Source organism: Apaloderma vittatum, unplaced genomic scaffold (genome assembly GCF_000703405.1).
Source record: "Apaloderma vittatum isolate BGI_N311 unplaced genomic scaffold, ASM70340v1 scaffold7346, whole genome shotgun sequence".
In the NCBI taxonomy this organism is placed as follows: domain Eukaryota; kingdom Metazoa; phylum Chordata; class Aves; order Trogoniformes; family Trogonidae; genus Apaloderma; species Apaloderma vittatum.
Genome location: NW_009723287.1, coordinates 233 through 25,940, shown reverse-complemented (window position 1 = coordinate 25,940; position 25,708 = coordinate 233). Strand labels below are relative to the sequence as shown.

Sequence of the window (25,708 nt, the reverse complement as noted above, 5' to 3'; positions counted from 1 at the left end):
AAGGAAGGGGCAGACAGAGTGATGGTGTTTCTCTTCCCCTGTAGCTGTTACACATGATGGAGCCCAACTCTCCTGGCGATAACTGAACCCCTGCCTGCCAATGGGGAGTGAGGAATGAGTTCCTGGTTTTGTTTTGCTTGTGCACATGGCTTTTGCTTTACCTATTAAACTGTCTTTATCTCAGACCACCAATTTTGCCACTTCTCCGATTCTCTCCCCAATCCCACTGTGAGGGGGGAGAGCAAGCGGCTGTGTGGGTCTTGGTTAACTGGGGTTAAACCACAACAGTATTTTAGGCTACTATGACTGCAAGTTAGGAGTCACACTGGGGACAGCCAATGGGATATTATTTTTAGAGCAATGCAAGGAAAATAACAGAAATTAAAAGGGAACAGTGTAAAGAAACTTTTCACTATTTGGACTACATAGACTTCAGGAGAGGCTAATAATTTTTCTGCTGCTGCTCTTATGCTTTTTGCAAAGCTCTATGGATTTTATTAAAGTTCACACACAATCAACTCAATTTAAAGGGGCTAATTAAACTTCAGCTGCTGATTTGGGTATTATATAAATTTTTTAAAATAAAACTGCAATTCCTCCCTACCTTTCAGAAATACTTGCAAATATAACAACTTTTTCTTTAGGGACATGTCATCAAGCAGAGAACTATAAAAGGGAAAACTACTGAATTGTTACTTGGCAGCTGACTAGAGTGATGGATGAATTGCACATTATCACCTAGAAGAGATTATTTCAGACTTGGAGAACTAGTACTTTGTTCTAGAATTGAGACATATTTTAAGCAGCAAGCAGTATGACCTGGATTAGAAGTCTGAAAATTTCATGGAAGTCAACTGAATCCACTCATTTCCCCACAAACACCTCTTTTACGTAAACTTAGGGATAGTGTTCTGTATGCCCGAACATGAATATGTACAACACGTATATCCCTGTAGCTAACAAACTGAAGACTATTCTACCGAGACCAAAAATATTAAAAAAATCTGTTAAAGGTTGTATTTACATAACAAATCCAGCTGGCATCACTTTTCACTCTAGTGCTCCTAAGATAAACAAGTTACTGGCAGTCTTTCCTAAGTAAACAACTTCTGTTAAGTTCTGTCCATACAGCTAAAGAATGAGTGGGTTTGTATTACATATATTATTCTGTATTTATTAATACTTGTTTTGCTGTAGCAAACGTTTGTTCAAATGCTACTACCCATATAAATTCAAGGCAGTAGAAACCAACAAGTTTGATATATTGATCCAACTAAGCATAAAATGAACTCAGCATGAATTTCACAGAATTACTGTAGTCATAGCTTTATCATCTCACTTCATTTCAACATGATTACATCTATATGATCCAGAGGGAGCAATAAATAAAAAGTGATTTTTTTTTTCCCCTCACCCAAGTTGCATCATGGATGAGTTTGTCAGAACATCCCCTTGAAGCCTAAAAACAATTTTAAAGTCCTGTAATATCAGCATCAAAAAGAGTTTTGGAAAAAAACCCAACACAATAATTGTTACTTCTATTGTTAATCTCACTTACATTGATGTGAAAAAACCCAACAGAATAGCATTTAATACCACAGAGGGAAACAGAAGTCACAGTAAATCTGCTGGGAGAATGCATTTGGTGATGATGGCATCACTGTCAGCACAGGCTAGATTTTGGCTCCTAGCATATCCCATAGCAATTCCTCTTTCAAATTATTTGTGGAGTAATGTGTCATTAGCTGAGTTGTGGTAAATGACCAGATAAATTCTCTGTTTGCTCCAGCTGCAAGCATAACACCTCTGCTAACACTACCATGATGCCTCAGCTGGTTAATGGGTAACTCATTGTACTGCAGTAGCTTGCAATTACAAGCCATCTGGTCACATGTGACTGGGAGCAGTTAACTCCCTCATCATGGGTGAGTCCCCAGATAATGATGTGCAGCTGGTGATATTCTCTGTATGTTCTTCTGTCTCTCCTCAGGTTAAAGCTTTTTTTTACCTCCATGGATGCAAGCAGTCACTCTAACCTGATACGCCACATCAAACTGTGAAGAAAAACATTCTCATATGATCTTCATGTAACCGTCAGGTGGTTGCTCAAGATCCAAAGTAGCACAGCACGCCTCAGCTGGCCACTTGTTACCTTTTCCTCAAGCTCTGTTCAGTCACTGCAACTGCCAGGGAGCGCTCAACCACTTAGTGTCAGTTACGGTAGTTACTGGGAACACCACACAGAGTTGTTCATCCAGATTCTGTCAATTACGAATGGCTTAAAGTTCAAACAGGACATTCCAAAGGCAGGCTATGCCCTAACTCTCTCTATAGTAGTGTTTCTCAAATCCACTTTTGCTGACAGCATACCTGTGGTCAGACCAGTTACAGTTTATCTTGACTAATTGTCAAAGCACTAATTTTACCATATTCACCATCTATTTTGATGAATTCTTACCAACCTTTTGTTTAACACACCTGTATACAAGGTAACTATTTCATACAGGTTTCTCTCTGTTATTCTGGGACTCTTAGTGGACTAATTTAACATCATTCTATAAGGAGAGAAAGATGAAAGCAAGAGAGAACTCAAAAGCAGCTCTTGCAGTGATTATGATGTGAGAAACAGCACCTTATTATTGAAAGTTCCTTCTCTGCTTGATTTGGAGACAAGACAAACTGGATCTTCCACGTACAAAATGCCCTAATCATCTAGCTGTCACTCTGAACATCTCTATCTAGCTTGATTTCTTGACATAAAGCTTACAAGAAAGTTTGTGCTTTATTCCAAAGCACAAGGGAAATATGGATTAAAACCCCATTTTTTTTTTCTTTCTGCAAAACACAATTACAGCTTTCCAGTTTAATGATATGGCTGAGTGACACTAAACCACACAACCCACTTTACTCCATCATCAACACTGCAACCCTGATGACATATCTAATTATGGCTTCAACACCTACTCTGCATCAAAACCTCAAGTCAAAACTGTTCATCCACTTGAGTAAGAGGAAACAAGGAAGTTGGGTATTAAGAAGCAAAATCTTTTGAGTGCTGCTATAGTTGCTAATTCATACTGTGAGCACATACACATTTAATAACTTAAAACAAAGTACTGTTTAGACTGCATTATGACCTTCATGACACAGTCAGGCCCTTCCCTCTCACACAGAGCAGAGGTGGTGTTTGCCTATCTTCCTGAGCCACAGGAGCTCAGCATCTTGTTTATCACAGAATGTTAGGAGTTGGAAGGGACCTCGAAAGATCATCTAGTCCAGCCCCCCTGCCAGAGCAGAATCACCTACAGTAGGTCACACAGGAATGCATCCAGGCAGGTTTTGAAAGTCTCCAAAGAAGGAGACTCCACAACCTCCCTGGGCAGCCCGTGCTAGTGCTCTGTCACCCTGTGCCACCATATTGAACAGCACTGGCCTCAGCACTGACCCCTGAGGGACTCCGCCAGATACAGGCCTCCAATTAGACTCTGCCCCGTTGACCACAACTCTCTGACTTCTTTGCTTCAACCAGTTAACAACCCACCTCCCTACTCAGTCACCAAGAGCACATGGTGCAAATCAACACAGTAAGCCTTGTCATCTCAACCTCCCAAGCCCTTCCAGCTTCCAAGCTCCACTGGAAATGGTATAAACATGTATATGGACAATACATCCTAAGCAGCCTTCTAGTGACTACAGAATATTCTTTTTTTTTCTACACACGCACAATTTCTCCTTTTGAGTGGAGACTATCAGACCTGAAAATTAATTGCCATGGAGAAATCTGACCAGAACCTCCATTCTCCATACCCCTGTGCTGCTTTGATCTTCAGTTTGATCATGTCTGACCACCAGACACCCACTCCTCTCCCTCTTCAATAGAGTGGGAAGAAAGTAAGATGGAAAAACTTGTGGGTTGAGATAAGGTCAGGGAAATCATTCAGCAATTACCATCACAGACAACAAAGAATTGAGTCAGGGAAAATTACATTTATTGCCAATTGGAATAGGACGGGGACAAGCATAGACAAAACTGAAGACACTTTTCCCCCTACCCTTCTCCATGCAGGCTCAACTTCCCTCCTAACTCTTCTATCTCCTTCCCTCCCAAACAGCACAGGAGTATGGAGAACGGGTGTTCCGGTCAGTTGCTAACAGCTTCTCCCTGCTGCTCCTTCCTCCTTGCACTTTTCCCCTGCTCCAGAGTGGGATCCCTCTCACAGGATACAGTCCTTCCCAAGCTGCTCCAACATGAGTCTTTCCCATTGGCTGCAGTTCTTGAAGACCTGCTCCAGCATGGGTCCCCCAGAGCATCGCAAGTCCTGCTCCATTCCATGGGCCACAGCTCCCATGTGAAGGAGCCTGCTCCTGTGTGGGCTCTCCAGGGGCTGCAGCTCCCTCAAGCTACATCCACCTGCTCTGATAGCTTCAACAGAAAGGAGGCAGATGGTCACATGCTCAGAAAATGTCCTTGTGAGGAGACAAGATCAGATTAAGCTGGCAATAATGAACAGAGTTTTCAAGCAGAAGCAGCATGCTAAGTCCTTGAGCAAATTTTCTGAGACATGACTGCAAAAACACGGAGTGGCCCTTATCGGTGTGTAATGGGCTACTAAACACACTTTCACTAAACTTTGGAGAGCTTCCCATTCTCAAACTACAATCAATAACCAAGGATCACAGGGACTGTGTCATAACTAAGCACGGAAGAGAAGCTTCTCAACCAAGGTAGACCAAGTTGCTAGTCTTTTGCTTCCATTTCATTTTCTTGGAGGAAAGCAGGTGTGCTTAACTCTTTGAACATGAATTCACCTGCCGTGACTTGCTTTCCAAAGGAAACGAGTTTAAGGAGAAGTACCCACAGAATCAAGGAGCAGGGTGTGAGTAAGTTCTAAAAATAAGGCAGATTTTTGTTGCCTCAGCCAGAACAAGAACTATTTATTTTTGGTTAGTCTGCCTCTTTCCCCTACCGCTTTGAAAGAACAGAGACTTTCTTCAGGTATCCTAATCAGATCATTGGAAACAAATTTAATGATCCAAAGATCTGCTCCACCTTGGACAGAAAAGGTAATCATCTCAATATTGTTTAACATTAGTTTGTGACACTCATATGGCACATGTTCCTAATTACTTGGAAGGTTAACACTCAAACATGGACAATTAAGCGTGCTGGGGATTTTTTGTGTCAACTTCCCTGCTCAGTATTAAAGGCAGTTTTTCCTATGAAAAGTGGACAGCACTTGAAACAACAATAAAAAAAAGGGGGCAAGAAATGCAAAATGTTAAAGAAATAAGCACTGACATGAGGTGAGACTCTTGCAGGTTCAACGTGACTCCTAGAAAAGTGAAGTTTCAAGATGGCATAGAGGATCACAGCTATAGAGGAGAGTTTCCCTTCCTCCCTCATCTTCAATACAGGGTTGAAGATCATCTCATTGCAGCTGAGGTGTACAATAACCACCGGACCCTGAACAACAACCTCCTACAATAGTGAAAAAGGTCAATGGCAGAAACTTATACTTAAAACTGTCTCAGCTCATTGAACACCTGTAAAAGCCCTGAGGTTTTTTTTCACCTGTTTACATACTTATTTCAAAGAGAATAAAAAACACCTGGATGATAAAATTAGCAGATCTGGTATCACTGAGGTTCACTTTAAGACCAAAATGACAGTAAAAAGGTGACACTGCCAATCACAGAGCTTTTGTAAATGTGTTTTGTTTTTCATTAAAATGATGCACTTTCTTTATATGCAGTAGAAATTTATTTGAACAAAATATAGAAATTGAGTTTCCCATTTACTTCCCAGGCTCTCCTAACAAATGTTGATGAACACTGCTTACATATAGAAACACGACAGAAATCCATCACTGAAATTCTTCTAGATGTTAACGTGTTTTGTTGGTTGGTGGGGGCTTTTTTGTGTTTGATTGTGGTTTTTTGTCTGGTTGGTTTGTTGTGGTTTTTTTACCCTCTAGCATAAATGCTTCTGTGATTCAAAACGGCACCAGCTGAAAAATAAGATTACAAGCTGCAACTTCAGTTAACTGAAGTCCAAGTCACAGGTTACTTAGACTGAACCTGTTTTATGACAAAAAACGGAAGCAATTTTACATTGTGTGCAATCCCATCTGCTAATAAGTTAGTTTTACTGCCTTGTTAATTTGAGAACATCCTACCTATCTGCACATCAAAACCCATGTGCGCAGTGAGATACCCTATAAAACTCTTCATGCTAAGGAGTAAAGCCACCTCACTTAGGCAATAAGGCATCCACTCATCCCTTACTCTTGAAACACCACAGCTGACCTGAAACTCCACAGCTGATGCTCGTAAAGAGCTGACACAGTTTGTAACAGTCATATTTTACCTCACCCAAGGCTCAAATCTCATTAAGCAGCACGTTATTTCCTGTTTGCGGCAAAGGCCTCCAGAATTACACGTGGAACACAACTGTATAATTACAATACTGAAGTGCACGCAGTATTCAGAAGATTACACAACACATAATGATCAAACATTAACACTGACCAAAGTCCAACATATATTCGTGCCAGGTCGCTGATTGTTCAGTTGCTAACCAGTCACATAATCAGATTAGCTTTACTCTGCGGCCTCCTCCTTTGTTGGGATGTTCACGTGAAAAATGCTAATACAACTAATGCATTAGTACTAATGCAATTGACATTGCTGGAGGAATTCTCTCAACTTAAATCACAATACACTTGAAGACAGCTCTTTCGTTACATGCTTCAGAACTTGCCTTAGGGTAGAAAACCCCTGAATTTTAAATAAAAAGCATATCTTACAATCTATTTCTTGTGCCCTATTTTTTATATTGTAAAATTTTCAGTTTGGTATGTTACAACACTGTCAAACTGAACTAATTTTCTAAGGTCACTGCAACGTCTCCCATTACTATTTTCCTGCAGTCCATCCATAATATGATTTAAAATGAGTAACTCAGCTCACAAGCGCCAGAACACTGAAACATTTTGAAGGCAGAAATCACATTTTTCTGACTGATTCTACAAATCTAGGCTTATATAAATTCATACCTCAGGAAATTTTAGCTTTTTCATATATATATATATATTTTGCTGCTAAAATCACACACACTTATTCTGTATACATTTTTCTACTACCTAAGGCTATAACCAGTCTGCGTACCTACTACTGCATGTGTTGCAGAATTTGTCAAAGTGGCAGAGGTGTGTACTTCTGCATCTAATGATGACTACCAGGCTACTAGCAAGCTATAGTGAATGTTATCAGTCCATATCCAAAGGACTATTTTTCTATTATTCTTACCAAATATTGCTTGACATCACCAGCATATAGAAGCTACACTGAATACACACGTTGCATTCAGTAAAGAGGAGTGCATTCAACTTCAATACTTGATTCAGGAATGCAGGGAGCTCTCAGAGACAGTTACAAGGAAGCACATTAGAGCTCAAGTAGCAGCAGGGTAACTACCGCTATCATGCAAAGACTGATACATCATCAGTAAAGCACAGTTGCAGCATGCACCAGTCAGAAACTCCCAGCAATCTCACAAAGACAGTCCCACAGAAAAGCCTCTATGTTGGGTCTGGATGCCTTCATTATTTTAAGCCTGCCTCTCCATTCACTTTTGCTCTCCAGTTTGGATTACTGCTACAATATTCACCACGTGCCGAGTATTCACACTATGAGAACCCCATTCTTCAAAATGCTTCTGCTTTACATGCCATCATTTTTTATAAACACTATCTGAATGTTATTTTTTCCCCACTGCTGTAAGCAATCACTAGATTTTGCTCCCATGAAGATGATCAAAGATGCCTGAAGAGACATTCTGACTGAACGAATTTAAATCGGCTTTCTCATTACAGCAGGCATCAAATTCTCCACTGAATTTAAATCTCCTTTTAGGAAAGCAAATTCAGCAGATAAGAGCCTATGAAAATAGTCTTAGCAGTAGTATTCTCAGGAAAACAACCTGAAGCACGCAGGTAAATCCTCTAGAATATTTCAAGCAGTAAGAAAGCTAAAGCGAGACAAAAAAAAATAAAAAAAATCTTTCCTTACACAACAGAATATCTAATCCACTTACAGAGAGACAAAACCAAAAGGCGAATGTGTCCTGTCTAAAAAGTAAAATAACCACAAGTTTGTAATGGCTTAAATTAAACTATGAGTCCCACCACAATACCTGACACAGTTTAAATTATTTTCAGATTTATGTTGTATAGGTACATTTTTATTTGTAAAGACTATCAGCATACTCGTATTAGCAAATGGCAGGAAAAAAGGTCAATTTCTGGACAGTCTTCTATTTTATTGAGGTTTTGGTTTATGTTTTGCCATTTCACAAGCAATACCTAAAAACTACCCTAATTTTTTTGCTTCTTTACCATTTTAAGCAACAACTTACTACAGAAAACTTTACCCCTGAGACAATACACTGAAAATGTCCTTCACAAACCAGTAGCTTAAGTGTATATTGTAACAATCACATAATATTTCCAATCTATTATTTGAAAAAAAATAAAAAAATCAAAAGCCCAACATTCAAACCTACATGATACTTTATAAGTCTTCAGTGTTAGGTAAATTTTAGTTGTGGAAGGAAATCTATGCTGCATAAGACACCAAAGTAATAGAAATGGCTGTACAGGAATGACCAGTCTTCATAGTGAAGTGAATGTGAATACATATTTAATCACTTCCAAATTGTGCAATACTTAAATGTTTGTAAATAGATTCCTTTATGTAACTTCATTTTTTGAGTACTTACTTGAATCCTATAAGCAGGCATTGAGCACCATGTTTCAACACCGGAAGGCTGGTGATAAGATTTTTAAAAAGCACAATCATACTAAAAGAGAAACTCCAAAAGTTTTATTAGGATTTCAACAGACATTGCAAAAAAATATTGCATAATGATTGAAAACATAATATTTTAAACAAAGTAGCAATGTGGTATCAAGTAAAAGAAAGACTGGAACAGCTGTCTACATATGCTGTAAGGAAGATGTACCAGGAAAGAGATACAACATTTTTAAAATTCGAGGGCAAATGTGAACAAGCCACATTTTGATAGACTGACTATACACCATAGATGTTTTACAAACTGCATAGCAGCGTAAAAAAAGTTTTTATCCTAACTATATTGTATTTCTGCATTTGGAGCAGTTAACAAGGCAGAGATTTTTGTTTACAACATTGATATTTTAATAGCTCTGGATTCTCATAAAAAATAAACTAATTTAACAAAAAAGCCTGTATCTACATTTGAAAACAAAAGTGCATGTTTTGAGAAATAGTGTTATTTCTTAAGAAGAACACTGAGTACTTAAAAAGTTCATTTTAATAGATCAACAACAGATGACACTTTAGATGTAGATCTACACTGTGCTACAAGCAAGATTCTACCAACACCAGCCCCTCTAACTGAACCCCCTTTTTCCCTAAGCGACCGAGAAACACACCTGGCTACCACGCTTATCAGGGTTCTGGGTAGTTACGAAGAATGCAGAGTACCAAACCCACCACATTGCTGTCTAAAAAACACCAGAAACCCAAACAGATGTTTTAAAGTAGATTTAGCCATAAACCAAGTTTAAACTCCTCAAGATTCGGGATCCTTCTGGTCACACAACTACTTTTAAACACTGGACAGCAGCAGCAAGGAGTCATTAGAGCTAAAAGACAAGAACCGATGAAAGTCTGCCTCCTGCCTTGCACTGAAGAATTTGTGGGCAATGAGCATTTTAATTCACTCAGAAAACAGAGGCTGGGCAGGTTTAAAACTCCTACTTAAAACCCAGCTGGCAGAGTCAGAGTCAGATTTGTACATGCATCTAGACTCTCCTTTCCAGATAACTGTGGTAACAGCCAAGAATTACTGCAAAGATTGCTAACTTCTGTAGAGGGTTTACTCATTTCCTCTCTCCAAAGAACAACAAAAAAGAGAAAGTGTGGAAAGAGAACATAAGGTTCAAAAATCCAGGCAGAACTTCTGATTGAGCTCTGGTAGTCTCAACTCATGGCACTTAAGAACTAGATTTTCTTTTTTTTTCTGGGCACCTCTAGCACTCCAGATAGAAAAAGGCAGTAAACGTTTAGCTAGACTGGAACCAGGATGTGAAATGCAGAGACACTGAAGTCGTGAACTGCAGCCAGACTAGCCATAAACAAGTGCCCAGTACAGAAATTAAGAGTAATAAATGTAGCCATTTTTGTAAACATCTCCTCCTTACTAATCTCTTACTTTTTTTCCTATAATGGAAACATGTACTGTATTTCTTTGTTCCAAGCTCTGGTCTGTTTCTGTTTTACTTTGTGGCACAGTTGCTAAGTGCAACAGGCTGGAGACACCAACATTAATACAAACAAGCTGGAAAGTCAGTTCATGTTCTTACAGTTTTGCTATACCAGGCCACTTCTCAGAGCGTGTATTCTCTGTTCACAAATGCTCTCTAAGCTCTTTTGTTACGGAAGACTGGAAGCAAATTGGAGTTGTTCATTTAACACGTGTGGTTGACCATACATTTCCGATATGCCTTATGCAATTAATAAATCATGTCTCATCTTATGAAGATGATACACATTTGCTATACATACCAGGAATTAAAAATGCTCCTCAAAAAAAGCAGCATTTTTACAGACAAATTAACAGAAAAGGAGACAATACACCTCACAATACCATACGACAAGTAAAGCCCTTTCATTAGCTGCATTATAAATTCATAACTGTTCATCACATACTTTGAATTTCTGACTCCTCAAGCAATATAACCCTCAGCCAACTGCAGAACAAGGAAAAACATTTTAAACATTTTATATTGATGTCGTTGTAGGTGTGAAAGTAAAAACTAGTATTCCATGGTTTTAGCTCTAAGTTTTGCTCCCCAAAGTGAAGTAACAGTTAATAGTTGAGAAGAAAAATAATCATTGTTGACATGTTGAAAGAAAGTTGTACTTAAAATTAAGCGGCTTCGCTTAGATCATTCCTAAATAAAAATACTAAAAAAAAAAAGCTGATCCTAGATCTCCTGTTAACTAGGAAGAGCACTAGAACACTGATTTCATGAGAAAAGATGTGTTTAAAAGTCGTGTTTGAGACTTCTACTATAAAGTTTTGAATTCTTCCTTATCTTTCAAATATTTGCATTATAATTTGTTAAAAAAAATAGACCAAATACAGAAAGTACATTTGGTCAGGACTTTGTCTCACTACAATTCAGCGTTTCCTACCTAAATGTGCATACCATTTAGAGGCCGTTTTTGAAATGTTATCAGTCAACAGCAACATGGGCACCAGTGAATCAGAAAACACACCTTAGGTTTTTGTTCTTAAATTATATAAGTTAGATAAAACTACCCTGTCCAGCAAGTTCCGAATTTTTCAAACGTTAAGGCAACTTTCACTACTTTCCAGCTAAACAGTATTATAAAAAATAAATGTCACTTCAAACCTTATATACACAGTGACAGAGTAGATTTAGCTAGAAAGTATCTTTAGTACATTAATAAAGTGTCACGTAATATTACCGAGGTTATATCAGGTGCTTGAGTGTATGTGCAATCGGAGTGGTTGCAATATTTAAAGTACTGGTTTCAAAACGGAGCGCAGCGAACGTCCTTCTTTAGTGAGCTCTCGTGTTACACACATACATGGCAGCGGAACAGCCTCCTCTCTTCTCTCGACAGCGTTATAGCTACATTTCTTCAAGTGGTCAGCCATGCTTACAATGTCAGCAAACTTCCACTCGTTCACAGTGCAGAAGGCTGTGCTGAAGCGCCAAACCTAGAAAATAAGTTGCACTTAGGCTCAACACGTTTTAAGACGCCTGGCCTCAGAGGAGGAAATTGTGCTACAATACAAAACGTTGCCTGAAAGTATCTACGATAAACAGTACTAAAATGAATGTGACAAAAACACACAATGCTGAATTGTTTACAGTCAGTCCCAGGCTGACTCACATTCCAAGTCAAGTCAGAACACCAGCAAGAAACACAGGCAGGACTTTTTGCATCTACGAAGTCGATGCAATCAGAAGTTAAATGACCAAGTATTGCATGCCAGTCACAATGATCCATTTGTAAAACTACTGACTTTTGCAATTTCCAAAGATTGCTGCAGATACTCTGCAGTTTGGGGTGGGGGCAAAGGAGGTAAAAGGTAAAAACTGTGCTATACAAAGGTCACCCAAAGGTTTTAAGAAATATTTACATGGATAGGGACCTCAACCAGTTAGCAAAAATTAAAACTGCTGTAAACAGTATAAAGCCGATAAAAGCAAACTTTGTAGGCAACTCTTCTGCTTCCATGGAATACTGATACTCAAGAAAATAATTAAGTAGTCATTTAATATTTTAAAATCTTAGGAAAAAACATCCAGTAAAAGCTAGGCAGACAGTACTTCAACGCCTACTTCAAGTGTGGAGAAGACTGAAGCAACCTGCTAGCAATTCACATTAATTGTTTTTTCTATACAACAATCTGTCTCTTGAAGGGACATTATATCAAAAACCAATAATATTTTCCCTGATCACTATGGGTAAGGGAAAAAGCAGAGACATGCCCAATTTAATACTTTCCCTTCCATCTTCAAAATTAAAAATAACTTACCTTTTCTTTTATCTGCCAAGAAGAACTTCCATCTGGGTACTTTCTCTTCTCCCAAAGCAGTATGACCATTCCACGTGCTTGAAGCAAGCTTCCACACACGTCTCTCATTAAACGCGACACTCTTGAAAGCTGACATAAACTAAAGCCATCTAGAAAACTAGCAATGTGCTGCAGAACCTCAAAAGGAAGGCTACTCAGGTGGTCGTTGTGTAGTCCAATTAAGCAGCTTTTTGCTGGTTCTACTAATACTGTGGATATGCAAGGCTGAACCCCAAATGACCTTAAGTGGCGGTCATGAATAATTTTTGCCCCTTGCGTTGAAGGACAAAACCTTCGTTGAGAATATGTACACCCATAATATGCCAAAGGACACCTCTGCTCCATCCAGCCATTAAGGCCAGCGTGAATGTCACCATGCACATTCTTAAAATGCGATGAAAATTCATTCCTCCTAAACAACTGTCCACAAACAAATGTAAACATTGAACGCTGTTTTGTTTGGTATCTAGCCACATATTCCAATACCAAATCCAGTCCAAGGGTCTGGAACGGACTTGGATTTGAGAGCTGTGGGTTGGCATGATCACACGCAGAAGCTGAAGCTATTTCTCCCACCATTGTATTTGTGGCCAATATAGCAGACGGGAGAGAAAACGTTTGGGTCCCAAAGTCAACATGATACACGTCCACAGTGCGACTTTCTGATATGCCCCTACCTCCAGGAGAATCTCCTAGGCAAAACAACAGAGCTGCAGTGATTAGATCAATCCCCTGAAGACCCATAGGATCTTCCGTGATCTCCAAATCTGATGTATCAACAGCTTTATCTTCTTTTGGTGTAGACCAATAGTGGTTAACAAGGAATTTGTACGATCGATGCCGCAAAAGTGAAAATGCATCTACATTTCTCAATCTTTCTTGCTCCGCTTGTCTCTCTAACGTTTCTTCTTCATTAGCATTATGGGGAAGTAGCACATGATTAACACTGCCATTAACTAAGTGATCAGCTGATGCTACTTCAAGTTGTGCTGTTACAGGGAAGGAGCTGCAAGACTGTAATGCTTCATCATCAGGAGATGCAGCGCACTGTCCATTTGCTACACCAGATGGTTTTGAATTAGATACACCAAGATCTTCACTCTGGTCCAACGGCTTTGAACATTCATTTTCCACGTGAAAGCCATTACACAACAGTGAGGAGTTACTGAGGTTTAGATTTAAGTCACATTCCTCCACTGCATCATAACAAATATCACTAGAACCATTTTGCTCCATTTGTGAATTTTGACTCAGGCTATCAAAGTTAATTCCCCCAACTGCTCCTACATTATGTTCATCTGGATATTCACCGTCAGACTTTCTATCCTGAATAATGCCATTAGAAGCTTGTTCTTTAACCTCAGTATCTTCTTTCGTATCACGTGGTGAAATGCAAAGCCGTGAACTTAACATATTAATATCCCTCGTAGCAGTGTTCAGGATATCCAAAGCAGCAGCCAAACTCCTCGTTGTTTCTACAGTAGCTTGATAAAGCGCACCATAGGACTCTTCATCTACAGGCATCAAGCCATTTGAATGCACCGCAGCTGGGGCACTTGATTTGACAGAAGTTTGCTCTCTGGATTCGGGGATCTGATCACCAGCTTTTGACATCATAGTGGCTACTTTAAGTGATTCTAATAACATGCGCTGGTCTTGAAGGGCTAAAGCCATATCTAGCTGCTCCACTTCATCAACATCTTTACTCAAGTTTTCGTAAGATTTTCGGTCTGCATAACTGACTGGCCATCTATTCCACTCCATGGTACAACACACCACACTTGCAGGACAAACTTCTAGGTGATCAGCCATTTTATTTCGGGCTACTACGAAGGGACATCCAAAGCCACTATTCAAACAAGGCACGCGTTCAAGTGGACATAACATGCGATGTTCCTCAGCTTTACATGAGTGAAAAACAGCTCCACAAACCAATGGGCAGCCAATCAAATCACAGGAAATGCCAGGTTCTGGTCTGGTCATACAACGACGGCTGACACAGTTCACACAGTGTAAATGTTGTTGATGTTCCTCCATGACTGTAAATCCAATTCTGAGTGAAGAGATAAAAGCACAGAACATTAACTCAATATTGTTAACATTTACTATTATTTGCAGTTTTCCATCCCCTACATGTACAGAGAGATATATGTTAACACAATGTGAACTCATCAGTAGCCATTTTAAAAGAACAAGTATGTGACATTTTATCTTGAAGAAATGGTGTTTAAAAGTTCATCTGAAAATTAAAGACAGACATTTGTATCAAAGTTTGTGATATAGTCTATGCATTTATTCACCAAGTATAATGTATGCAACTTAGGTAAAAATGTTATATAATCCTTCCCTCTGGAACAACTCTTCCCCTGCCCATTGCAAAGAGATGATTCAATCAAAAACACAAGCATGATCACTGACTATGGCCTACTAACTAAAATCATAACCACGCAATTCTGCTGAGTAGGGAGGTGAAATAAAGGAAACAAGATTCATCCTTATCTCCAGTTCTCTAAACTAAATGAAGGAACCTATTCCCTGGGCTGCTTTCTACCACCTCAGTTTCTGCCACCCTCCTCATGCAGTTCTGTTCAAGCAATCTTCGGCCCTCAGCATGCATTTCAATCTCACCACATCCTGTTCTCCCCTCCTCCCTACTTCTAACAGACAGTAATCCTTCACAACAGCTCTCCACTCTTCCTTCATCTATAGCCTATAGCTCCTCCTTTATTTTTATAGTAGTTGCACAAGGGTAAAAATTATACTACACATTAAATAAGCCTTTTAATTTTATAAGAAATTTTTTTATAGAAAACTTTTCTACCCAACGTGGTCATAGAATCATAGAATGTCTTAGGTTGGAAGAGACCTTAGAGATCACCTCGTCCAACCTCCCCGTCATGGGCAGGGACGCCTCTTAACTAGATCAGGCTACTCAAGGCCCTGTTGAACCTGCCTTGGGGGCAGCCACAACTTCTCTGGACATTTTATTCCAGAGTCTTGCCACCCTCATACTGAAGAATTTCTTCCTAAGATCCAACCCAAACCTATTCTCCTTCAATTTAAATCCATTTCCCCTTGTCCTATCATTGCACACTCTTGTTCCTTTCAGGTACTGGAGGGCAGTTATAAGGTCCCCCCCAGAATCTTCTCCAGACTGAACAATCCCAGCTCCCCCAGCCTGTCATAGTAGAGGTGCTCTAGCCCCTGGATCATCTTTGTGGCCCTCCCCTGAACTCATCCAACAGATCCATATCCCTCTTATGGTGTGGACATCATGGTCCTATCTATACCTCCAGTTTGACGCACAAAAGGTAATTTTTTTAATGTATCCTATGACCACCCTGACTACCTTTATGCTTAGAACTGCTGGTATGGTAATAACAACAACTCTGCATAAAAAAGGCCAAATAACAAAAAAAAACCCAAATAAAATTAATTGCATAATCTACTATAACACAAGAGACAAAAGAAAAAATGCGATTCTTTATTGTGGCATGGATTAAAAAAAAAAAAAGAAAAAAGAAAAAAAGAAGTAAACTGTGCATCTTTGTACCACGCTTAAAGAAGCTCTGGAACTGCTCACTAGCTGGAGTGCAGGCCCACGCAAGTGACCCAGCTCTCCTCTGTGCTCTAACAAACTCTCAGAAGTGATACCACTGGAGATTATTGTTCAGAGATATCTGAGAATGACTTGTGCAGAGCCACATCTCAAAATACTGTGTCAAAATCACTTTGCTCAGTTCCCTTTTCTCCTCACTCCCCTCCCTCCAGCAATTTTCTTGAAAAATGCTTACAGAATCTAAGATTAATAGAAATGGTTCATTAACTTATTCTACTAGCTAACAAGTGCTGTCATGCGTTGTCTTCAGACTAAACACTTCAGTTTTAATGCATTAAAACTTCTTAAATTAAAAAGACTCTAAACTGTAAAAATAAAACTGCTTAGTATTATTCCTTTTGTTAAAAATGCAGGTAAGAGGAAACAGAACTGCCTTTTACACACTCCACTTTAAATAATTTAAAGCATTTACATAGAAACCTATGTGACACTTCACTCATATACTTTTAATGCTTTGAAATTCATGCCAACCTAAAGTAGCAATCAGTCCTCATCCCTCCATCCGCTGTAATTTGGATAACTCAAATATTTTAGCCGCCCACTCTCCTGAACACTTCTAACAAAGAAGCATATGTGCTACACTTAGCAGGCAAAACACAGCTGAATTTTCCCCACCATATCTTAGTATTTATATACTGAGTAACAAGTAAGTTTTGAATAAATTGTCAAGTGCATCATTCACCGAGCTCAGTGACTGACTTGCTAAACATTTTAAGCAAACCTTTCTGGCACACAACCCACTTTCAAGTTGCATATTAAGTCAGATAGGATCTACTACAAAGAGCTGAAACATGTTCAGTAGAGAATGAAAAAGAGAAAATTACTTGATTTCTCTGAGATATTTTTAGCTCTTCCAGCAAAGCCCTAAGTAATTCCTGGAAATAGAGCAGTCTGCCTGTTGCTAGACCAAAGGAAAATCTCAATTTTGCATCAATACTGAAACCAAACTCTGGTTTTCCTCAGGCCAACAGTGGAGCAGATATCAAAGGCTCACTCTCGGTTTATGTGTGTACTTTAAAGCGCTTAACACAAAATGGGAACAGCCCTGAAAAAGGCAATTGCTAATTTATAATGCAGGAGTCCTCACTGAGCCCAGCTCTTGCTTCATGTATCTAAACACAGTCCTGCTCCCATAAAAGAAGTCTGGTAGTAGTAAGGCTTAATTTAATTGGTTACCCACAATTAAAATTAAAAAATAAACCAAACCCAAACAAGTTTACCTACTTGGTACCTGCTCACTTTAAGACAGCCACAACTGAACCACTTGTAGAGCAGAAGGCACGTGTGCTAGCCCTATTCTACGGCTTCTAGGCCAAAGCTGGCCCATATGCAGACAGCTCAGCCGGCAGGCAAACTGAGCTCATGTTTGCCTGCACCGTTTGTGTAGATATACCCTGCATTAGTCAGCCACCATTAAATATTATCTTTAAATAGCCTATGTGAGCTTACACAGAAGAACATTCTATTAAGACAGTAAAATATCCTCCTCCCTAGCACACTATCTTGGTCTTCGCAAGTCAGACTGTGAAACCTGAGTGGCATAATGATAACTGACTTTTCTCAGGCTCCTGGGCTCCTTTCACAAATAGGCTAATATTCATTAAAACTCAATGATTTCATATAAGTAAATGAAATTTTGAAGTCCATAAGAAAGAGACAAAACCTGGTGAAAACATCAAATATCCCTAACAAACAGCACAGGAAAGCCAGAGCAGACATTAAAATACCATAGTTTACCAACAGATAGATGCTTATTTAGTTCTGTAACAGATGCTTGGAATTGTTTTTATAAAGAAGCAGTTATGCACATGATCAGTTAAATAGCTGAAGTAATCTATTCTCTGTTTCTGTAAGTAACAATTTTATTAGTCACTAAGAAGTCTGATACTGGTTGCCATTTCTCCCACCATTTAAATCCTTTGGCTTCTTAACTACATATGTAATTTAAAATCTTTTTTGACATCAGTAGACCCATCAGCAAGACATTCACTAAAATTCTGTTTCCTGCTACAAGCCTTAATTCACAGCACCTGCTGCAGAACTTCAATTTAGTCAGAATGTCACATTTTATTTATAGCTTATTCCAAGTCCTTTTGTAGATATTAAATGTCCTCTTTTGCATTTTTAATTTTAATACCTGGGCTTCAAACTCAACAGCTGTTTTGGGCAGTCATGAGTTCCTGGACTGCTTAAACTGGTTAAGGCTTTTGATATACTTCAACTATCAAATTGCAAATTAAGTCCAAAAGCAAAAAACCTCAAACAAATGACCCCATCAAACTGGTGAAATAAATGAGTAAAACCTCGAGAATTAGCACATTCATTAATCAAGAGATGGTCACCACTCCATCTTTAAGCTAACTTTATGAACAACAGAACTTAGCATCTCTTTGATTTGTTGCTTAAGAGCATCCACATATGAATCATTTTCCTTTGAAGAACCATAACCAATTTATCACTAGTACTACATTGAGAACAAGAACCACCCTCTTCCCAAACATTGCCTTGTAAAGGAAAAAACTGTTGGGTAAAGGAGAGATAAAGAAAATACTTGCTGGAGGTAACAAAGTGATTTCATTTCCTCTAATACAGAAAAATTGGAAAGGCTAGCAAAGAGTGTTATTGCTGACCTGAAGAAAAACACCTGCCACATATCAATAATATTGACAGTGTTTACAGCCCATTGTGTTCCTTGTCACAATTCAGTGAGAAGACAGTGTCAGATCAATGACTACAGCAAGAACGAACAGCTGTCCTTTTCTGATAGTGTAGTGTCAGCATCGAGCTTAGTTCATGAGATGCTTAAGTACACACACTTGACTGTTACTAGCAGAGAAACCTAAAAATACATCCCGTTCCAGTGAGGTGACCACTGCTCTCAGAATTTGTGCAATCACTTGATGTTATTGTACATACTATACAGTCAGCTGACCAAATCAGCCAGAACATGCTTTGAAAATCTGTCATAATTAAAAGGATTAAAATTCCAGCTGCTACAGCCACATGATTTTCAGTTGCTGTTGTAACACAAACATTAAAATAGCATAATAAGGGTTTCAGTCACCACACAGTACTTCAGTTGGAAGTGAGAGCTCTCACTTTCTCCTAAACCACAAAGTGTAAGGGGCTGTACTTCGTATTAGCAAACCCAAAGTCTGCTTGCTTACTGTCCCCTACAAGATTTCTTTAATGCTAGTAAGATAGGAAATCACAGCAATTATTACTACTACTGGAAACCTCCATAAGTCAGACCTTTTATTCATTAAACCTATGAAGATCAACTATCTCCAAGACTCCTTCCTCTACCAAATTCAACTACATAGGCCAACAGGTTCTTAAACTACTGGTTCAAGGAAGTAAAAGAACAGAGAGACAAAAGCAGTACTACAGGTTTAAACTCCCAGGAGCATCCAAATCCACCCACAAGCAGTCAAATATATGCAAACCATTCTAAAAAGTTCCCTTCTGTTCCAGAGATAGAAGAGTGCCACATTTCTGAATCTTCCATCTTTTACCCAGGTCTCTAGCTAAAGGAGTGCCTAACAAGTCTGGTAAGATGCAGAAACTTTCAGAGAGGAAACAGACAAGTATGAGAGAGATTTAAGTGACAGGGGGCTTAAAAAAAAAAAAAAAAAAAGGGGGTAAACAGAAACAGGACAAGAGGTAGAGAGAAGTATTAAAAAAAAAAAAAAAAAAAAGTTTCTGCCAAAACAGAATTGGCAGTACTATACATAATCACTGAACAAGTTATTTTATTTCTCTATATTCTACCATGCACGGGAGAATAACTATCACTCACTTTGACTAACAGGTCTAACTATCAAATACTTTAAACAAGCTTTGCAGTCTTCTAGAAGCTAAGCTTTTGTCTTGTCATCCCTATCCTGCACAAAAAGTGTACCAATCTATCTAAAATCCAACATCTCAGTCTATTACCACAAAAGCACAGCTGTATTATCTTTCTGTGTTATGCATGTTATGATCCCTTTTCAAGTTTGCAGGTGGTGGTGGAAGTTCAGCAAGATGTCTCTGTCACCATTTCAACTGGAGAATGGCAAAGCGCCACCACTAGCTGCCATCCCTGCTTGAGGATGCTCTAGCTCTACTCTTCAAGACTCCACAAAGTCTAAGGTTAAAGAGCCCCATCCTGAGGCTTCTCCAAAGGCAGTGCAGCCATTGTCCTCGTATTAGGGAGCTGGGTACCTCAAATCCTGCTTAAATGTCTCTCCATAGCATTGGGAAGGCATAAAGCAGGCACATACAGCAAAATTAATTTAACGCTAGGCTAATTTCCAACAACTCTTTAAAAATGGTATGTTCAAAAGAACAACAAACATCACTACAAACTGCTAGTTATTAACGTGAAATAACATGACTAAGATGCGCCAAACTTAAAGGTACGTGCTTCAGTTGCATGGGTAACAGAGAAGTACATGTGGCCTTATTTTAATATCTTACATAGTGGGCAATTGCTCTCTTTTTATACAGCTTTTCTGATTTGAAAGCTAAGTTCCTGACATGAACTTTGCAAAGCCGTGATTTCTTCAAACTAGTTTAAATCAGATATACTTCTAGGAAGCAGAATCCTTTCAGATGCCACTCTTAAAATCTCAACTTTATAGGATACAAAATTGCTGCCCCCCACCCCTGAGTTTATCAGGACAGCTCTGGATTCTGTTACAACTAGGCAGATCAAAGAAGTTAAAACTATATTCCAAACATTTGGATAGATTAATTTTCACTGCATTCTCAAACGTAAATTCATCCACAACAAAGACAAGAGCATCTTCCTTGCCTGGTAGTGACTGCACATATTGGACATAATAGAATGAGTCTACATTATTTTTGTGTTAATCACTGAACACATGAGAAGGAGCTTCAATTACTAAAACTCAAGCTACTACACAAATAGTATGCTACTTCTGCCATTATCATAGTCTACAGCAATTCAGATGCACTCCACAAAAGAGGGAGAAAAAAGGTCAGGCTTAAAACATGGCTTCTTACTGCAAGAAAAAAAAAAAAAGAATGCAGAGGGATAAATACTTCCAGAAAGATTGTAGTTTTATGAGCAATCTAGCACTGAACGAGTATATCCTAATTGCTTTTTGAAGCATAAAGTTATCCATCCACCTCAAAAACAAGACAGACCAAAACTAAAAAGAAATTTCTAACTACAGCAAAACCAGTGAGCATTAAAATTACAAGGAAGTGCAACTGTTTAACGTCAGTCTCATAAAGAAAAAGCTTTTCCATGTCTACTCCTGCCCCAAACAGCCTATTATAGGAGTTGACCTGGATTTTGCATTCTTTTGAGTAACACTTTTGAAATTCCATCTTCATCCCATTCAGAGAATTCAGTGAGATATTTCCTCCTAAATCACAGCAGCTAAAAAAAAAAAAAAAAAAAAAAAAAAAGGCAGAATTCAAGGGGAAAATCACCCAAAGCAAAACATTGCTTTGACGGAGTGGACCTTCCACTGATGCATTATGTGTCTGGCTTTCTAGAATAGAAGCTCAGATGAAATGACAGCACACTTTCTTCTATCAGCATTAAACTGTATGAGGGTTAAAAATGAAAACAAAACTACCAGGCTTTTCCTTAGAGTACTTTTGTGACAGACCTGCCATGCATTCTTGTCTCTCTGGCACATGCCCTAAAAAAGAAACCCAAGGGCCACAATGTACCTTTGGCCACACACTGACAGAGGACAACCACACCAGGAACAGCTACACTTGCAGCCTAGCTGAGATACAAAAGCACTCTACCTGTTGAAATGGTGACAGCGCAGAACCAGCTAGAGAGCCAGTAGATTTCATGTGTAAAGCACTTCTGAACTCTGCGACTCCCCGATTGCTGCAGACTCTGCAAGAGATGAGATCAGAAGTAAGGTTTCATTTCAGATGTGCAGATTGCTTTCCATACGTACAATTCTTCGAAAAGGTCATATGCTTCCACTACCTGGAGCTACAGGTAATGGAAGGTTTTATGGAAAAATAAACATGTTTATAAAAGACTTTGCAAGTGCAACTTAAGTTCTGTCATTTTAGCTTATTGCTAGCTGTTAGTCACGCTAGATGGTTACTTATTTATATTTAAGGCTAGAAGAGATTATTAGAAGTTATTATTCTGACCTACTTCACTTAATTATTTGGTTTGGTCCACCATGAACCACTTCAGGAAAAAAACAAACTTGAATTCAAGATTGCAACAGCTGAGGAACTAAAATAAATAATTAAATACAAAGTCTGTTTCTTTTACAAACTTCATTTTAGTCTAGTTACAATTTACCCAGCTTCGGTCTTCAGACATGAGAACTTATTATGCAGATGCTTAAAATTATAAAACTGTTCACTATAACAAGCTGCTGCCTCTATGTGCTCAAACTCACAGATTACGACTAAAACTTAACTGAGATAGAACCAAGGCATTATACCCAAAGGTACAATGATATCCTTATCCCTAGATAACATCTCACAAATCCTTCAGAAAAACAGAGAGAAAATAAGCTACTTCTCAGAAACAAGAAAGACAACAACTGGAAAAAAATAATGCATTCTGTGTTACAGTAGGCAGTTTTAGTCACCAAAAAGAAACCAAAAATAAATCCTTCTTCTTACATAATATTTTAATTCATACATGTTGCCACAGAATTCCTGACCTCTGTGTATTTACAGAGATCAGGCCAAAAATCTGTTTCAGGTCTTACTACACAAGTTTAACCAGTTCCCATAGCAAAATAAGAAAACAACTTTAAAGTAAACTGAATGTGAACACAACTTCTCTCCAAGATCCCCAACTGAAATGCAGATGTCACGTACTCCATACATATAACATTATTTTCTTCCACTAAAAATTCATCCTTATTAGTATATGATGGCCTGACCACTGTACAGCAAAAGCAAATGATACACACAAAAAAAACAAAACAGACCCCCCACATTGCACCAGGTAATACTAAAGTAGAAAAAAAATGGAGTTTGTCCTAAAATATTTTGAAAAATTAAAAGCAGAACAAAAAGAATAACAGACAGCAATAACAACTTTAACCTATTATCTTTTTAGGTACTTCATTTCCTTATCAAATGAAATATGTGAGGCTTTTTCCCCTTCCAAGCTGCTTTTGTTTTTAAAATCAATTGAAATAGTAAAAATATCCAGCTTTAAAACATTTTCTAAACAAGAACTCAGCTATCCCAAAGAGCTGATGCCAAGAAGCTGGGAATATCTCTCATAATAAACATGTTATACCAGCTCTTTCAATACGTTTTTTAACTTTAATGAAGAATTGGAAAACACAAAGATCTGCACTATAAGTCTGTGCAGGGTTTTAGGACATAAAACAAGCCATCAATTTCTGATCTCTAATATATTTAGAGTGCCTTTTCCAATTGTCAACAGGCTTGATGCTATTTCTTTTCCCCAAAGACTCCAGCTGAACATTCCCATCCAAACACAGTCCATAGTCGATGACAATAGTGACTCAGCTAAAACAAGGTTTTGCAAGAGCATTACAGCTATGTCAGTAAAGCACACTCCTAAAAGGTTCCTATTTGCAATTAATGTCACTCCAACAGTTTCTACTAGAGATGCTTCTAAATAAGGCAAATAGATAATTTCAACAAAGTAAACACCACCCACCTTCTGGCACCTATGTAACCAAGTCTGAACCACGTATCACTATTCAACAGTCAGCCCGAACTACTACCTTAAGTTTCATATGAAAAACTGTAACTACAAAAACAAGACATCAAGTGTCACCTCAGAAACTATTAAAAACAGAAGCCAGCAAAGTAAGTTAGATTATAAAGCTCCTCTTATGATTTTAACTGTCTTGGCCACTTCTAGACGATTGTATTACAAGACTTTTCAGTCTTTCTCCTTCATTCAATATCGAGACCAGATAGCACCAGACACTTAGGACAGCTTATACACAATTTTTCTTTAACTCTCAATAAAGTAACTACTTGTTTATTTGTGGTATGTTCACCAATACTTACTCCGTATACAGTCAAACCATCTTACCAACAAATGCTCTAGTTATCTTATTTTGCAGATAAGGAAACTGAAAGAGAATTGTCACCTGAACAGTGATCACTAGACAAATGATTCCCTGCTCCCATCCATCGCTCTATACCACTGGATCTCACTGACAGAGGCAAACATTTGCCTCATCTGAGCTCACAAAATAAGTATGTCTGTCAATATGAAAGAAAATTTATTTGGTATTTTTAGTTCAATTGGACTGACTATTAAACCTAGATTTGTTACAAAGCTGAAATCCACAGCAGCTACAGAAACTCACTTGAAGACTAAAAGCCATATGCTTTCTTCTTCACAAAGTTACTACAAGATACTGTTTAGGACCTCTGCCAAAAACCCTGCTGTCCAACAACACACAAAAATCTTGCCCAAAATGTTTCCAACCAGATATTGCTAGTTAAACTCAGCACTTATTTTGCCCATTAGACTTCTAACATCTAAGTAGAAGGCAAGGGAAATATAATCCAAACTTAAGAAGGTAATTGAGTAAAGGAAAAATTTTATGAAAAAGAAAGAACATTCAAGAAGCAAAGTAAACCCACTGCTTTTGCATAGCCTTTGCCCATTCTGCTGGGATTCTCCTGTTCTCTGACACCTTCTAACTCTGAAAAAGGAAGAGACAAACCTCAAAAAAAGTCTCAGCTTGCAATGCAATCCCAATTCACCCTCTGAATCTATTTCTTCTCTGGCTAAAACTTGGCCACTATGGAAAAATTATGCCCAGATATTTACATGCAAAATAGAGTGGAAGACAGATTTAAGTTGCCAGTGTAATTTTTAGTCTTCTAAGCATTTAATTTGCTTGCGAACCGAAGTTCTTTTAATAATATTTTTGTATTTCTGGGGTAGGGGTGGAGAGAGAAAGATCATAAATAAGCATAACTAACATCCTCATCAGCAGGGATGCATGGACCTTAAACCTCCAGATTACAGCACAAGTTAAGGTTTATGACATAAACATGAAGCAGAAGGCAGCAGCTGTCCAGGGAAAGGACTTAACCATAAAGTGCTACAAACTCAATCTAGAGAAAGCAGAGGGAGATCTCTTGCCTAAAGTGCCAGCAGAAGCAAGGTGATGCTGTTGCTACAGAAGCACAGGCCTTGTTTTGGACTAGTATGCTAACACACACTTATTTTGGCACAGCAAAAAGGAAACAAGGATTATGAAAAGCTCCTCAGCCAAATCCCAGAAGAACTCCAGAGAACAAAAGAAAGCCATCTCTCCAGCCCACGGGTTTTCTCTCCGGAGAATTCAGAAGACCTGCTGCAAACAACAGCGCTAACACTTTCGGAAGCGAGGCCACAAGACTGTTTCAGTGTGCGTGCCGTTCAACAAGCCGCTGTCATCTCCCAGCACGCTTCCGACTGCCAACCGGTGAGGGTACAG

The 25,708-nt window shown here is 38.6% G+C and overlaps 1 protein-coding gene across 1 annotated transcript; it reads right to left on the bottom strand.

Annotated features, from left to right (window-relative positions):
- Positions 1–11,590: 11,590 nt before the first annotated feature.
- Positions 11,591–22,144, bottom strand: FBXO30 (F-box protein 30). Its single transcript, XM_009872043.1, has 3 exons — positions 22,047–22,144; positions 12,620–14,711; positions 11,591–11,794 (listed from the first exon to the last, which is right to left on the bottom strand). The coding sequence occupies exons 2-3, from the start codon at positions 14,693–14,695 to the stop codon at positions 11,591–11,593; spliced, it is 2,280 nt and encodes a 759-aa protein (XP_009870345.1). The 5' UTR covers positions 14,696–14,711; positions 22,047–22,144.
- Between the last annotated feature and the right edge of the window lie 3,564 nt (positions 22,145–25,708).

Excerpts from the sequence above, each read along its gene's own strand:
- FBXO30 (XM_009872043.1), bottom strand. The coding sequence starts at position 14,695 with ATGGAGGAACATCAACAACATTTACACTGTGTGAACTGTGTCAGCCGT. Across the intron at positions 11,795-12,619 it reads CTTGGCAGATAAAAGAAAAG|GTTTGGCGCTTCAGCACAGC; the intron begins GTAAGTTATTTT and ends CTTATTTTCTAG.